At 25.1% G+C, this 18,996-nt stretch overlaps 1 protein-coding gene across 1 annotated transcript in view; it reads right to left on the bottom strand.

The window, feature by feature from the left end:
- Positions 1–273: 273 nt before the first annotated feature.
- LOC105369037 (beta-arrestin-1-like) overlaps positions 274–18,996 on the bottom strand; it is a 31,549-nt gene continuing 12,826 nt past the window's right edge. Inside the window, exons 3-6 of the mRNA XM_011508279.1 lie at positions 14,652–14,799; positions 1,682–1,915; positions 456–619; positions 274–321 (exon numbers count right to left, since the gene is read on the bottom strand). Coding sequence (XP_011506581.1) covers positions 274–321; positions 456–619; positions 1,682–1,915; positions 14,652–14,799 — 594 coding nt within the window. The remainder of the gene's footprint in view (positions 322–455; positions 620–1,681; positions 1,916–14,651; positions 14,800–18,996) is intronic.

The raw sequence follows: 18,996 nt of genomic DNA, 5'->3' as shown, positions 1-18,996 counted from the left end.
TTGTAATATGAAATTTTTTAGTAATGCGTTTTAACGCATATATACTTATATGCATTATAATAGATGATATATGTTTGTATTCTACAAAGATATTATAAACTTTTTCAAACAACATAATTAATAACAATAGATTTATGATATATATATATATATATATGAAATTGAAATATTTTTATACATCTTAAAATGACATTGATGAATTTTACTTTAATTGGGCTTCTAGTGTTATCTTCATACGTATTAGATAAAAATGAGTAAATTTAGTAGTATAAACTATACAAGCATGGCGTCATTGCCCGTCACTTTGCACTCGTTATCCATCTTTTACGATAAAATTTATTTCTTATCCACGTTTGCAAAAAAATATATTATACACCAACTATTTATTTAACTTTGCCCTTACATTTGGTCTATAAGAAAAAAATATTCACGCGCAGAAGCCGCTTTGTATTTACCTCGATTCTTTTGATTGATTTGTTGCTGTTGTTGGTGACATTGATTTGCACCGTAATTGAATCCCCATGATTGTAAGTTGCCCGATCAAGACTGGCCTCGAGCCTAACTCGGCCGTCGGTTAGCAGAAATTGCTTTTCCACCACTGCGTGAGGAATTGGCGAATCTGAAAACGGAAAGTAAAAAAGAAAAAGAAAAAGAGAAATACGATCTCTGATTTGTCGGCTTTTCTCCTGTGACTAGATACAAATGGGCGGCGGTGGGTGGTGAATGGGGGAGAGGGAAGGGGACAAAAAAAAAAAAAAAGAAAACAAAAGAAATGTGTTTGCGTATCGTATATTTTCGCTCGAGTAAATATTAATATTGCTGAACTCTTGTCGCGTCAATCTGTGCATATAAATATATATATTTATATAAAAATATATAAATATATGTATATAAATATAAATATATATATATATATATATATATATATATATATATATAAATACATACTTCCCTTATTTTCCCGTTTCGAGAGACTTTTGCTCGGCCATTTCTGCTCACCTTATTCGAATATTTATGTATTCGGTAGTAGTGTTTTTTAAAAAAGAAAAGTTTATAGCGTAATTTATATAATTTACTTCAATAAAATTATATTTGAATAAATTTCATTGGGAAAGATTTTCAGATACTTTTTATCTTGGCATGATTTTGGACGGCGCAGCTAAAAATAATTACTCTTGACATCATTTAAATATAAGTATTGGCTTTTAATTTACTCCCTATATGAAAGTTTTTATTATGGAAACAATGAATTGATTCTTAATTAATAATATTACAAGTAGTGAAAGTAATGTAATTTTTTTAAAAATTGATATTTCAAATGAAAATTAATTCACTATTATAAATTTAGTTTTTTTTCTTACTTAATGAAAATATTATGCGATGGATATTAATGAAACTCCGTAAAATTAATTTTATCATTATAAATCAAAAGCTTTATATATTTTATATAAACCATCCAATTATTCAATAATTTACTTTTAAATAACAAAAAATAAAAATTTATATATATATATATATATATTTAAAAATTATAAATTAAAAAATTATATACACTCGCACACGCACACGCACGCACACACATCATGTATTTAATTATGTGCAAGTTGGCTTCCGGGTAGTTGTACATCATATTATTCCTTATGTATGAAATTTTATTTAAGCACGAGAGAAAGATATTCACCTTCCCCAGCCTTTATTTCAATTTTGTCCTCGGCACTGCTGCTTTTTTTGTCCAATTGTGATTTGGCGCTGAGTAATGGAGACGTTGTTCTTGTTCCAGGACTTGATTCAGTTGCGCTTGGAAGGTCGTAAATGGAATTTTTTGGCGGAGGGATTGTGTTGGCTCCTTGAATCACTCGAATTCCCATTCGGATGAGTTGCATTTTTCGCGTTAATTTTTCATCTGGTCTCTCGGCTGTAACATTCAATAATACTTACAGTTAAATACATATACATTTATATATATATAAATACTTACATATATATATATATACATATATATATATATATATATATATATATATATATATATATATATATATATAAATTAATTGACTTTGACAGAAATTCACGCTTTTTTTACACTTTTTAGATTTACTTTTATTTCTAAACAACATGATACTTTTATTACTTATATGTACATTTAGAATTGAATAGTATTATTGAAACCGGATTTATGAAAATTTAACATCATATTTGTATGGAATAATTTGAATAGAATATGGGCGTCGATGAGATAGAAAGTAATCTTTCGATTAATTCTTTTTCACATAAGTTTTTCCTTTATTAGTGTAAGATGCAACTCGACAATCGCATTACATAATAGGGTCGCATCGTAGATGGTTTGTGCGTGTTTAGAATGTGTGCTCCAATACCTCGTGATGTCTTCATGTATTGGTACGTGGGAAAAATCGTAAGCTAAGCCCGAGGTAACGTAAACAGAGCTAGTGAGCGATAACTTCGAGTTCAGATTAGATGATTTGATAGAAGAAAATTTTACACATTCACTTTATTGAATGCGATAATACACGAAAACCAATTTCAGTATCGTCACGTGAATTTTTCGCAAAAATTTAACCTACTGAAATTTACTTTAGCGCATATTGAACTAAAATTTCACTTGATATTATCGGTAACTAAGAAGAGCATTAAATTGTAGATTAAATACATTAAAAAAAAAAAAAAAAAAAAAAAAAAAATAAAAAAAAAGGAATGCGAGAAAGTAATTTGTATTAACTGCTGAAATATGCTCAATGGATTAAATTTTGTTTTACTATTTTACTTGGCGTTAATCATTTCAAATACTTCATCCGAATATGATGTACAATAATATGGATTACAGCCAGTTACAAATATTGCACATATTTTATCTATTTCTAAAAGATTAATAGGATTGTGCACAGCTTTTACATAAATGTAAAAGCTCTTGTAATACAAAATAGAAATTGTTCGAATGCACGAATACGGGGTAATCCACGAAATTCCATGCTAAACACGGTTCATTATTTTTTGTCGCAATATAGAATAAATTTATGATGATTAAATTCGATGATTTTCATCGATCTTATCTACGCCCAGGCTTAGATTACAGCCACTTCCTCTAATAAGGCTAATCTCGATTTATACATGAGAAAGATTAAGGCGTTTAGTCACGGATAAAGTGGGATGATTTGCCGGTATCATATCATTTACAAAGCTACATCAGATTATTGAAATATCAACAAACGCTGGTAGCAACTAATGAGCTTACAAATCTATTGGCATATTAAAATAAAGGCTAATTCGCTTTTATATTTTGTTGCCTATTAATAATTTAAGTCATTCAAGTGAAACTGAGACCATTTAAGAAAATACTATAAGAATAAAACGGTTAATGAAATTATCGAGAAGAAACTCATTCTTCTTCCGTTAGGAAATTATCCTAGAAAATTGTCTTTTAAATTTTTTTTTCCCGATACATATACAATATGCCTATCATGGTTATATATATTATTTATTATTTTACATTTTTCGTTTTAATAATTGCGACATTAATGGGACCTGCAATACATAAGATTATTATAATACTCGTCTGAAGTAACAATATTACGGGATTAAGAATAATTAATTCATCAAAATATTCAGCACTTTATTCGTACGATTATTTTCACAATACATATAATAGAAAAGTAGTTATATAATCATTTATTTTTAAAAAGTAGTGAAAAAATTAATTCTCTCAATTAATTTCATATTTAACATTTTAGTATTATGTATGTTTAAAACAATTTTATATGATTAAGTCTACAGCATATCAAATATTCACAAAATTAATCTGAAAATTATGATTTCAAAAACAAGACGTTGAAAATTACATTATATCTTGTAGTCGGTTTAAATTTGTTAACAATACTCTTGATATTTTTATATTTTATAGTTACCCAAGTCATACGAATAAATAGATTTAAAAATATTCTCTGCGTGGTATTTGAAAAAAAAGTACAATTCATTGATATAAAAAAATGAATGCATAAATTTTAATAAATGTACTTAAATAGGTGATGAAAATAATATTATCAGGATGAAACATATTAGTCACTAGCAGATATTTCTAAAGCATAAGATGAGAGATGTTAAAAATATCTTTTTTATTATGCAAATTAAAAAATATTTCGTTAAAAAACGCCAAAGTAATGGAGTAACCTGATAAAAATAGTATACGGTAACATGATACTAGATAAAGCGCTTTCTTTTTAAATCAGAAAAAATAAAATGTAAAGATAAATTATTAGAATATGATAAAAAGCTTGATAATATTATTGATTTCAATACCTAATACTACAATTATTATTATTATTATTATTATTATTATTATTATTATTATTATTATTATTATTATTATTATTATTATTATTATTATTATACAATAATGAAATTATGTGCATAATTAATTAATTATATTTTGAAAATTCTTTTAAGTACGTTAATTAATTGAAAAGAACGAAATTAATTTAATTAATATTTAAAAGGGTTTTCAAATTTAATTAGTTTAATTTTTCTTTCTTATAATAAATTATATTCCATTATTCTACATGCTATACATAAAATGTATTTATACTATTTTGAATTTAAAATGAAATCAGTACACGAAAGAAAGACATATGATATGAAAAAGGAATCAATATTTTATTCGTGATTTTTCGTCTATAAATAACATACCGTAAGTGTAAATTTTGATCGTTAAATAAATTGGTAAAATATTCATTATCCTGAATGTATAATAATAATACGTTTTTCTTCATCAATTGAATTGTGTATTAATGAGTTACCTTGTAATTATCTTGGGTGCCTTATACTCTGATCACAATACCGATCTAGTTTACATTGTTTCATATTCAAACATAATATCTTAAGTATTTATCGTAATACCAAGTTTAAAAAATTATTTAAATAATTTTAAGTAATTATTTTCTGTATTTTATTAAAGTTTTTGTAACATATTTTTAATGAGAAAGGGTATAAATTAATCGAACTATATGCAACTGTAACATATCACATTTATTAATAAGTATATCGTAAAATTTCTAAAGGCTTACAGTTTTTTTCTTTTCTTTTTTTTTTTTTTTAACAGGCTTATACAAATATTTAATTTAATGTAAAAATTCGAGATAATTCATATAATTCCGGCAAAACCAACTTTCAACGAAATACGTATGGAAAGATTATTTAAGATAGTACATATTTTTGAAAATTGTACAAATTCATTTATGCGCAAATAAATTAAAATATGAATTTTAAGATTATGAAGTCTCCGTGAACAGCAATATTTTGTAATGTTGTATTTAAATTTCTGAATACGAGAATACTGAATAGTATCAAGTAAAAAATATCTTACTTTTTATTAGACTATAATTTTAATTGATCAACTCTTTTGAAAATAAAAAAATCCTTGCATTATTTTGTCTGATTATGCGCCTTTTTAAGATAAAACTTGTTGATTACTGTAATAAAGTAGATGCCGAGTAACAAGAAATTCTGCCTTGCCAAAGGAATTAAAATCAGCTATTATTAAATTATTCAAAAGTTAAGTAAATATATTTATATTAATATGAATAAATTTTTTTTATATCTTAATATTATCCTGTCTAGAGATTTTTATGAATCCTGTTGTAATTTATATGTATAGATTTTCATAAATTATGTCGAATAGATATAATTGCAGAATGGACTTTTAAAAGAAAAATATGAGAATAATTTATTCTGTTTAAGTTATGAAACACAAAGTTATAATAATTAGTTATTGTTTAGGAAAATTTTTTTTTGTTTTTTTTTTGTTTTTTTTTTGTTTTTTTTTTGATATTTATTACAAGCTATTGATTAATAATTACATTAATATTATTATTCTCATAATATTGCAATATTTATATGAATTTTATTTTCTGTAATTAGTATATCGTTTCATCAATGACGGAGAATTTTCAAATGCATTCATTGAAATTATAAGCTGATTAAAAAATTGTAAAATAATATATGAAAGAAGTATAATTAAAAAATATCTGAATTTGTTAAGAGATATGCAAGTAAACATGTCATACAATATTTTATACAATTTGTATACGGATAATTGTTTAATTTTATAATATAAATTATGAGTGAAGTAAAATAATTAAGTATTCATTGCTCATTGGATAGTAAAAATTACGGTTTAATTATTAACTTATAAAAGTGCACAATAAATAAGATAAGATTAAAGTTTCATTTAACAAACTGCAATAATAAAAGTTCAATTTGGATTTTTCTAAACAATCTCCGTGGACAGATATTATTTTATATAATGCTACATCGAAGGTTCTGTTTAAAAGTTTTCATTTTTTTTTTTCAATATATGCGACAAGTGGAATAATTTTTGCGGCTTCTTTGTCCAAAGTTTATTCAAAGTCTGGTGACAAAAATACAATATACATGAGTATATTTCATAACAAAACTCTGCCAAGAAGAAATAAAGCGACAACTTTCCATTTTATCCTCTTTGAGCATGTTAAATATATTGGTTCAAGGATATAAAAACAAGAAATATTTTATGGCTAAAAATATGGTCTTAGTTGAATTTCACTTCTTTAATAATAATAAGAATTGATCATTAATAATTAACATTTATGCACGTATATTAGTGTTATATTATAGTTAAATTAATAAATCTGCTCAAATATAATTTTATTCTAGATTCTGCTTTGTCTCTTAAGATATTATATAAAATAAATGTATTATATATAATACAATATTATATATATATATATATATATATATATATATATACATAATATTGTCATCGATAAACTTGTATAAGAGAGTAGGGCACATCTGTTGCATTATTGCTGGCCAGAAACTAGCTGCTTCAATATGAATTTCTTTCATTTAAAATCTATGTGTTTAGATTTGATAAAATAAATATTTTAACTTGTATATGCGATACAGTATTTGTTAAATATATTGGTTCAAGGATATAAAAACAAGAAATATTTTATGGCTAAAAATATGGTCTTAGTTGAATTTCACTTCTTTAATAATAATAAGAATTGATCATTAATAATTAACATTTATGCACGTATATTAGTGTTATATTATAGTTAAATTAATAAATCTGCTCAAATATAATTTTATTCTAGATTCTGCTTTGTCTCTTAAGATATTATATACAATAAATGTATTATATATTTATCGTTATATTTTTATGATTATATAAATTTTTTCTTAAGTTCAAGTTGCAAGGATCAGGAATTTGATCGAAAAGTACTTTATCTAGTTGTTGTATAGGTATTTTATTAACATTTTGTTGGAATCTTAATTTATTAAAAAAATTCCCTTTGAAAATGTACAGAGTTGAAATCTTTATGTCTTTTAATGCTAAAATGAAGCTTAATTCTATATTTTTACGTAGGAAACAGCAATAGAATATTTAATTTATATGATACTAACTTTGTATAATATAATTTTATAATTGCTCATTAAATGTAGTATCATAAAATATGTACAATCTGTTAATAAAAATATAATGTTTCTCTCGTCTTTAAAAAATTGTAATATATTACTTCTATATAGTAGTTATATACATATATATATAATTAATATTTTACTAATTTTTAATTTACTCATTTATTAAATCTGCATATATATAGTAGAAATATCTACGCCATGTAATAAGAATATTAATTATCCTACAAGATGTAGTATAGTTTCTCGTTGAAAAACATTGATTTCATTTTAAAATTTAAAAATATATAAAAATTGAATAGGAGAACAATTTAATAGAGGACGAAAATAAAGATAGAAAAAGATATAAAGACATTTCATAACTTTTTCATACAAACTAAATAAACAAAATTTTTCAAATTTATGTACATTAGAAAATGTATTATTAGTATTTCTATGATATTTGAACGCAAATATTTAAGTCTTCGATGAGTTCAACGAACGTTCCTACGACCAACACTCTCTCCTACATCGTACGAATGTTCTACTTTAGTTCACATTTGTTGGCGACAAAAAGACTATTTTCTTCTTTATTTTTGCAAGACCCTACATTTTTCACTTTATTGGGTTGTATTCGCGCGCATGTCATAACGTCCATTAAATTTCAGTGAAGGTAAATGACGGGTGCAAGAGCATTTGACATTCATGCGTGACTCGATCAATCTTCCTTAGAATGATGCTCACTCGGGTGAGTCAAAACCGATGGTGTTATAGCGTGAACTTTGTTATTGTTGTTCTACGTTTTTCTCGCACGTATACGTGGACGAAGTTCTGCAAGTGTTTCCGGAATATAATGCTTTTTTTTTTGCGCTTCTTCTTGCGTTCTATACTTCGATGAGATAGAATTCATAAGCTTCAATTAATGTAAATTGAGGGAAAAGAACAACAAAATTTCCTACTCCATAATTAATCCTAATCTATAATCATTCGTGTATGTGTAGAAAGTCTTCCTGATGTCTATATAATATTTATGGGATTAGTTCAATTGAATGGAATTTGAATGAGAAGATTTACGCATATAGGCGCGCGAATTCTAACGAAAATGTATTCTTATAATTGAAATAATCGTATAGTTGCAAAATTTATAATGATAATAAAACTATAATAAGCATAAATATAATTTCGAATTCTATATTTTATTATATGATAAAAATGCATGATAAAAAAATAGAAAATTTTTTTTTGTTTAATGTAGTTATAAATTTTACGTATACACTAAATATTACGTCTACCCTTAGTTATATAATTAATTGTCTCATCTTTGCTTATTTTATTACGAAATCTGTTAGTAGCGATATGAAACATTCAGAGTCATGAATTGGCTTAACATCTTTGCATAAACAGTATACACATTTATATATATGAAAAATTCAATTGCATTATATTTAAAATAATATTTTTTAGATTCGTGTCTAAAATACGAGGGAACATAGATTGCAGAGTCGTTTCAGTTTATATAACTGTTTTTCTTTATTTGACTTTATATTAGTAAAGAGTTTTAAGAAAGAATATAATTAATTCGAAATAATTCATAATAATTTGTTCATTCGTCTCTCGTCATATAATCCTTGGAAGTGAAATATGGCTTATATTCTTAGTAAATCAATTTTTTGTTATTTTATTAAACATATAATGTATAATAATTTTATTGATAAACTAAATAATAATAATAAAAACAACTATAACGACAACGACAACGACAACGACAACGACAACGACAACGACAACGACAACGACAACGACAACGACAACGACAACGACAACGACAACGACAACGACAACGACAACGACAACGACAACGACAACGACAACGACAACGACAACGACAACGACAACGACAACGACAACGACAACGACAACGACAACGACAACGACAACGACAACGACAACGACAACGACAACGACAACGACAACGACAACGACAACGACAACGACAACGACAACGACAACGACAACGACAACGACAACGACAACGACAACGACAACGACAACGACAACGACAACGACAACGACAACGACAACGACAACGACAACGACAACGACAACGACAACGACAACGACAACGACAACGACAACGACAACGACAACGACAACGACAACGACAACGACAACGACAACGACAACGACAACGACAACGACAACGACAACGACAACGACAACGACAACGACAACGACAACGACAACGACAACGACAACGACAACGACAACGACAACGACAACGACAACGACAACGACAACGACAACGACAACGACAACGACAACGACAACGACAACGACAATAACAACAACAACAACAACAACAACAATAAAAAAAGATGATTATGATGATTATAAGTTTGCTGTTTCGATATTACTCAAGCAACAGGTTTCGAAAGTAGTACCGACTAGTGGTAAACAGTACTGTGTTTACTACTGGATGAACTTTGGAATAAGTGTTCGCGCCTCCGGTACTGGAAAATTAAAACAAGAAATAGCGAACATACCGGAGATTTATTAGAATTCAACAGCGACGTTATAATTAACTGGATGAATAGTTAAAGTAATTCATGGGATCGCGGATCCAAATGCGTGACTCGGAAACTTTCAGCTTTTTGTAAGAAGAAACCGCCAAAATTACGAGCACAATGGAAACAATCGTAAATAATCTTTCCCTTACGTAGTCGCAACTAATAAAGACACCAGAAACTTCCTGCGACCTAGCAATTTACATTTTTCACCGAGGCACAGCTGAATTGAAAAGCTCCAGAATTAAATTGCCGAAGGCGATAGTTACAATGCACCCGAATCTTCCGTTGATCAAAAGCGGTCGTTTTTTTTATGCTGAAAGGACTCATCGTCAAATGTGCCAACCCAGTGGATATTCTAATATTGTTTAGATCTTTGTGTCTGCTCGATACCATTGAGACCATTGACAAAATCTATAAGCACTCGAGCGGAGGATAAGGGATACAATCCGACCTGCAATAATATGGCTTATGTAGAGTTTGTCTGATACAAATGACGTACACGAGATGTATTTAACAACTTGTTAACAGGAGTTAAGTAAATTGAGAAACGAATAATCCCGTTTTACATGTTACGGGTCACCTAAGTGGGTGTTGGTAGATAACGATAATCTGTAAGAAAAGAGTTGACATTTGTGTTCGCGACGTTCTCGAGGTGTTTGCCATTTACCAAAGAAGCTGGGCGATGTAATATTTTTAGAAATTTGTATTATAAACGATAATTGTTTTTATTATCTTTTGTGTGTGCGTGGGCGCGCGCGCGCGCGCGTGTATATTACATTAATTATAAGTTTATAATAAATGAACGCAAGCCTGTTTTCCGTATTAGATAGAACCCATTTGATAATAATTTCGTGTCTAAGTTTCTGCACCATGAAGATTATTATATTTGCATTTCCATTATATATTTATGTGGAGATAAATAGGAATAGTATAAACAATATTAACATCGAGACCAATTGAAATAATATTTTAATATTTTTTGTGAATTACCCAAATTTGTATTTTTTTTTTTTTTTTTTTTCGTAAAAATTATTTCATTATAGTTGCATAAAAAGATAGTTCTACTAATTGTTATATAGAAAAAAGTTTTGCTAGCCTATGTAATATTACGGATTAGTTTTATGCCTTCAACTTAAGGAAAGCATATTAAGCGTACGAACATTTCCTTAAAATGTTAAATTATAAAGACATATTTCAGGATCGAGATTAAATTTCTTAGATAGTGACTTGCATAAAATATTTCGATATTTAATAGGATTGTATGGCAGTATAATCTTTATAGTACCAATTGGTCACAAAAAATAATTTAAAATGACTTTATTACAGAAAGTTAAGCATAATATTTTGTAAGACAAGATTATAAATGTGCTAATAGTAATTAATAATTAAAAAGTTGTTAATATATCTTCGAGTATTATAGTTGTCGTTGTGACGAGACTTTCACTCATTTATATTATTTATCTTGAAATATTTGAAATTATATCTGATCAAACTCCTTATTTTAATTTCAATACATTATATATTCCCTTTAATAATAATTACAGATATCATTTTACGTTTATTATCAGTATAATTAATATTTTTATAATTAACAAGATCGACAATTTACCAAAGAAATATAAGGAATTTGTAATCAATTATTTAGTTTATATATTATTGAATTTGAATAATTGATCTTACTTAGGATAAGACGAAGCTGAATATTTTGATTTTTTATCATCGATCATTAACAATTACTATATTTATTAATCTAAAGCATTTTATGTTATTTATTGGTTATGTATTTTAATAATTAGTTTTGATGATTCTGTTTAAACAATATTTTTTTCAGTGATTACGATATATCTCTATTTGTACATATTAATAAGGATTAAATCAGTGAAACTAATCTCGTATTCTGCATAGTGCATCTAGATCTCTCATTAGGGTTTTAATATTTAATTTTGATTATAGTCATTACAAGGCATATGTCAAAAAATACAATTGACATATTAAATCGATCGCATTACTTAATTAAAATATTTCCTTGTTTTTTTACATTTTTATAGAAGTAAAAGAATACAATATCTTACATTTTTCTTCTATTTGTACGACATAATCACTTACGGATTCCATTATATCGATGAAATTACTTATCCATTATTATCAATTTTTTCAATTTTTTCAATTTTTTCATTTTTTTCAATTTTTTTCAATTTTTTTCAATTTTTTTCAATTTTTTCAATTTTTTCAATTTTTTTCAATTTATTATTTTCCTGGAATTATTTTCAATGTGAAATTCTTTTATTTTCTTCAAAAATTTATGAGAAATGATTTTTTAACAATCTATAGAGCTTTCACACTTACATTAATGAATTGGATACAATATTATCATATTTTTATTAATTAAATAAAAAATTCTATTACTTATTCATAATATTATATATTACCTATTTATAAAATTAATATTAATATTGACGATTATATAACCGTTCCGATGTACTATTTCAATATATTTATATAGTAATTAAATTAAAATACGAAATAATATTGGTATATTAAATATTTTATACTTAATAATTATATTTGTCAACAATTAAAATTCAAATTATTGATAGTCCATGTTATTTTTTAAAAACTATTATAATTAACAGGTTTTTGTTAAATTCAGCTTAATAAAATTAATTAATCCCTTAAATATTGTATCAGCTTAAATATGTGATTGCTTTATATCCTTTTGAGTCAAAGCGGAATTATTTCCGACGTAAAATTTTGAATTTTGATTATTCAAAATATCGACACCCAATAATTTTTGTTTCATTTATATATTCTATGAATAGATTTTTAACTTTAGATACACAAACATACAAATATACACATATAAATATATAATAAAATTTACTAATAACATAAGAAGCTTTTGAAAATTTAATGTTATAAATACAAGGAAAGCTTTATGCATTCAGTATTTTATGGTAAATATTTTGGTGGATATACTGTAACATAATTCTATTTAATGTTTTACTTTACCTAATATTTTATTTAATATAAACTAATATATTTATTTAATATTTATTTAATTTATTTAATTTTTAGTACTGATAATTTTTATAATCTTGGTTTTCTTGAAAAGTTATAAAAAATATTTGTAATGTTGCTTATTATATTATTTAAAAAATAAATTAAAAATTTTCAATTATAATGAAGAAAGCTGATATAATATATTTATATATATAAAAAAATTTTTTATTTTTTTATAATTTTTAATATAATATTAAGTTTTCTATGATGTAGAAAAAGTCTAGTTAACGTTTAATGTAAAATGTTAAAAACATAATTTGAATGCGCTACTTTTTAATATGAGTAAGATTTTTGTAATTAATAGACATTTTTCCTATAAATTTTATTTAATATTTATATTTATTGTGCATTCGAATAATGTGATCAATATAATTTTGATAAAGAGTTAGACATTTTATCATGTCTAGTTTTGTTAAGACATAACTTGTAATATCCTTCTTAAAAAAAAAAATCTCTAGTTTGATGTATAAACAAATACTATTTTATGGAAAAATACGGCTTGTAGAAATATTAAAAAAAAGAAAATATTAATTATGACTGTTTTTAAAATTTTTTAGATTATACATATTATATATATTATATATATATATAAAATATTAAATGTTAATATTTTCATAATATTAACTCATTAACTATAGTTCATTAGTCCAATGTATCAATGTATATGAAAATGTACACCAAAGAAAATTTTAATAAAAGTCGATAATTAATTGTATAATTATGCATTTTGCGAAATATGTGTCCAAAAAAAAAAACCATATATACGTAATAAAATTATAGTTTTTTGTGGTATAAATACTGTACGATACATTTAATTTTCTGATATATAATTTTCTAATAACTTTCTTATGTTTTTAATATTTCCTTTTAATTTTTTACTTTGATGTCATATATTTTAGAATTTTCTTGAAAGTATGTAGGAAAAGTATTATTGAAAATCTTATTTCGTAACGTAAAATACTATTTATAATTATTTCATTAGATACGAGGTAGATGAGAAAAGTATTTTAATTTTATAAAGACTAGACGATTAAAAAATATAATATATTCGAGATTTTATTACAGAATAGAGTATATTAATTTTTAATATATTTATTTCAATAAAATATTATATAAATACAATATAATATAAATACTATCCAATTCCTTATTATATTTCTAATAATTATTTCTAACAATTAGTTCCAACTTATTATTAATACTTATTAATGAACAGAATAAAATACTTGCAATAAATAATTTACTAATATTTATTTATTTATTTTTAAACTTATGTAAGTGGTTTTATAAGCGATTCAGTTTAATAACATGTAAATGCATCTTTATCAACGAATAATTTTGTAGATTAAATAATTATGAATGATGCAACTGGCATTAGCAATTGCTCAGTAACTCAATATCTATGCATCGTATTGTGAATTTTAGTTTCACCTGTATTTGCAACGATATCAAACAGTTTCATTGGAATTTAAAGGATTATTTTAATTATATGCTGCTTCATATAAACTATATAGCAATTAAGTATTAATTAAATACGTATTTTAGAAAAGAAGATTAAGCTTTGCAATTGCCTACCTACGTAAACTCGAATGTCGTAACTCGTTCCTATTGGTGCCCCATTATATTCTTTAGCCGGTACAAGCTGAACCGAAGGTGGTGCCAAGGGTGTCACTGTCATTGTAAAGGCATGCGCATCCGGATGAAATCTTTTAACTAAAACATCCTAAGAGAAAAAAAGAAAGCGTCATATATTGTAAATTATTTACATGTCAATATGAACATAGAAATTTTGTATAATCCAATTTAAATTTGTATTTAACATATTTTCTAGACTTATTAATGCACTTTAAGGAAAATTGTATTGGCAATGCTGGAAAAAAAAAGAAAACAAAAACAAAAACAAAAAAATCAAAAAAGAAAAAACAACAACAAAAAACATCAATTGTTTTTCAAGAAAAATTTAATAGATACGTTTTCTGCGATTTTATTTCTAACAGTTTAAACAACAATAGTTTACTGAAATTTTTTTTCATTTTTGACCATCCGATGGCGCATTATTAATCTTAATTACCAATATCCATGAATGAAGAATATTATTTTATTATATATTTATTTTTATACAGAGGATATGATTAAAAAACAAATACAAATACTCTATATATTTTGAAATTGCAAGTTAAATATTTGTCTGTAAAATTGTCTGAACTTAGCGTCATAAATTTTAAAGTTCACATAAAAAGAAGTAGTCACATAAAGAAATGTAATTTATACATCCTTTGTGCTCTTGATTTATTACATGTAAGTAGACAAATTTTATGTTTGCTTGGATTATATAGCCCACATATTTAAGATTTTTATTCACTAGCGTGAAAAATGACTTTAAGAGTTGGAAAAATAAGTACACTATTTTTGAAAAATGTGAAGAATTTCAAGTTGCCCGGAAAATGTTATGTAACTTTGTACGTAAGTGCACAAGTATTATTATTGTATTCTTGAGCAGTTCATTATAAGCGTAACTTTCACATCAACATCTAATGGGGGGATGGTCTAATGATTAATTATAGGAATTAGAAAAAGTTCTTCTTCTTATTTCTCTGTTTGGTCATTTGAAATTTAATTTCATTCCACGAGACTTTTATTTGACATTTATATGCTAGAAAATTATTTTTCTACTAGAAAAAGAATTTACAATGAGAGCAAATAAATTCCTAGAGGGCATTGGAAATATATCAATTTCATAATAATAGTTTACAATATAGCGTCACTTAATTAATATTAATTATTTATTTAGTTTCAGGTTTTGCAAGTAAATCATAGCGAGCTATGCTGTATGCTTGATATTATACATTATAAGGTTATTTCAATGAATTATATATGCATGATGAATTAATTAATTGAAATTTTAATATAAATTAATTGTTACTAAAAATATTGTTAAATAAAATGTAAAAGAACACAGTATTCATTTCGTTGTTTTCTCAAACTCTATCCATCATATAATTCATATATTCCACTAATTTTATTCAATGTTTGGTCTTTCCCAGTGAAATGATTGAAAATTCTAAAATAAAATTTCCAATTTCAACATAACTACGTCGGCATTAGACAAATTTAATAAATTTATATTTATATATTAAAGATTTCACGTTAAAAAAAAAAAAAACAAACAAACAAACAAAACGGTAGCGCTGTGCCATTAGTGTAAATAAATACTCAAGACATATCGTTAAATATGGATCGTAAAAATAAATTCATTAGAGTTCTTTGAAAATTCTTTAATAACTAATTATCCGATATTTATTTTACATTATCGTACTATTCGAAGGCACAATTTACAACGGTATAATTTCTAATTAAGTGTCAGCAAATTATTAATAAGCGCGGATTGGCGCTCATCCAAATGATGTTGAATCGCGCAGTAGTTATTTTCGAATCCTACGGAAATGATGAAATCCTTTTGTGTTGATTCAGTGATATGACTCGTTTAGAATAAAAGTAGTTGCTATGCATATAATTTAATTTTTCGCGTTAATGAGCATTGTTGTTATATATGCATTTTTCATAATTTATTACTTAATTCTTTAGTTAATATATGGAGATATTTCGTTAAAGAAAAGTGAGAATAAAATTAACAGATGACAATGTTTTGCAGATAATTTAGCAATTAATTAGGAGATTTTTTAACTACAAGATTTATTACTATTACCGTTCCAATTTTATTTGCTACAATAAAATTATTATTATGTTTCCAATACATTAAATTGGATTTTATTCATAAATGATTTATAGTAAAAACATATAATTATAAATTATTAATTATTACGTTTTATGTGACTGCATTATAATATGTGCCTGTAAAATGTTATATGGAAATACATAAAATTTTCTAATATCTTTTGAACAGTAAATTATTAAAGATTATGCAGTATGATATAAAAAATTTTTTTTTATTTATATTATTAAACAGTTAGTTATATTAACTAATATAAATATTAAAGACAAAGTTGTTTTGTTGAAAAGCACATCATTTATACTTCATATCAATGAAAAGAAATATTTAATATTAATTGTTTTAAATAATTTTACGTTATGAAATAATTATATCTCATTGTTTTAACGTAATATCTGAACTTTATTGATATGAGGAGTTATTATTAAATACGATAATTGGAGGAGGACGTATTTATAGGTAATAAATACTCTTATATTTCTAGTAGACCCCTAATTATTGTTAATTTTAAATTATTATATAATTAATTATTAGAAGGAATAATCATTTTACTTTAAATAATTAGCATTGTTAGGAGGATTTTATTTCAATGTTACTTTGCAACTTTTCAACATTAAAAAAACATCTAGAAATTTGTCGCGATGTTGTGAATCTGTATTATTAAACTTCTATAAAAAAAAAAAAAAAAAAAAAAAGATATTCTTTTAATGGTGAAATATTTTCTAAATAAATAACCTTCAATCTTTTTCGAAATAAGAGTTGCATAATTTTATTTTATTAATATTTACTCTATTAAATGCTACTGCAGAGACTCTTTGAAATTCATGAGATTTAATTTGGAACGATCGTTTTACTAATTTTCACATCTATTGCAATTCATTACATTCCATTTTTCGTTAGATTATATTAAGCGTTAGATTGTATTAAAATTTTAATTGATAGTGTCAAATACATTGAGAAAATATTGACGGGAATGTAATCGAAAAATATCTAGCTATAATATATATATACGAATCTTATATTGAAATTATCTGCTTGGAAAAATGTAATGTAATTTTTTTTACATATATCGTCTTATTTTTAATGTCAAAATGCTATGTACGATATTATCGTAATACAATTGAAAGATAAAAGAAAACATTTTTTTTTCAAATCGGAATGTTTTCTTATATGAAAATCTTCATTCCTTCAATCTTATTTATGTCCTCAGGTATTTGGTTAGTTCGTTTAAAATTATTAAATAGTTTAGATATAATGAAGCCGAAACGTCAAACTATGATATAAGCATACATTAGAAGGTTGAGTTTTTCAATTTTCTTATTTTAAAATTTGATCTCAATGCCGTTTCAAGTCTTCTTTATTCCGTACACTAATTTAAAATTAATATCTATTTATAATGAAGTATATATACACGAGATTACGGCAGAATATTATAATTAGATCTATAATATTAAGTTTATTGTTATAGGGACAGATGTTTATAATTGATGACACGAGTTTTCATCATTTAAATTAGATTTAAAAATCCTTGAATAACATTTATGGTATTTTCAATTTACTTTTTCTGTACATTTTTAATTCCGTTTACTATTACATATTTTTTTTTTTTTATTTGATGATGATTCTATATTAAGATATAATAATAATAATAATAATAATAATAATAATTATATTAATAATAATAAAGCCCGTTCGAAGAGCCATTATGAGATTGAGAAAAAATCTTCATTTAATAACAATAAGATAATACCAGAGTAGTCTATAGAATTCCGTATTCGCATATGATTTCATTTCATTTAAGTCTTATTCAAATATTCAAACGGCTACTGTCATAAACTAAGTCCGAAGTGAAATTTCTACATGTTGCGTTACCTATTTTTACTTTCAAGTAGTTCGTTGATGATATGTAAGTCGATGGTGATTGTCTCATGCTATTCCTTGTTGTTGTGTAGTCGAAAAACATAAAAGCTATGTAGCCGCCACTCATGGATTCCTTGACTATATCCTTGATTTTATTTATTCCTGCCTTTTGCATGCATTAATGCATTTTACATTGTATAATAATATAATATTCAAATTCTATTTATTGATTTATCGTTGATCCTATTCGGCAATATCATTTTCTTTTGCTGTATTTTATACATAGTCCATTAATGTTTAAATTAGAAAAAATGGTTAATAGATAGAAAA

Source organism: Ceratosolen solmsi, unplaced genomic scaffold (genome assembly GCF_000503995.2).
Source record: "Ceratosolen solmsi marchali unplaced genomic scaffold, CerSol_1.0 scaffold1, whole genome shotgun sequence".
Classification (NCBI taxonomy): Eukaryota; Metazoa; Arthropoda; class Insecta; order Hymenoptera; family Agaonidae; genus Ceratosolen; species Ceratosolen solmsi.
Note: the sequence above shows the minus strand (reverse complement) of the source record. Positions and strands in the feature narration are given on the sequence as shown.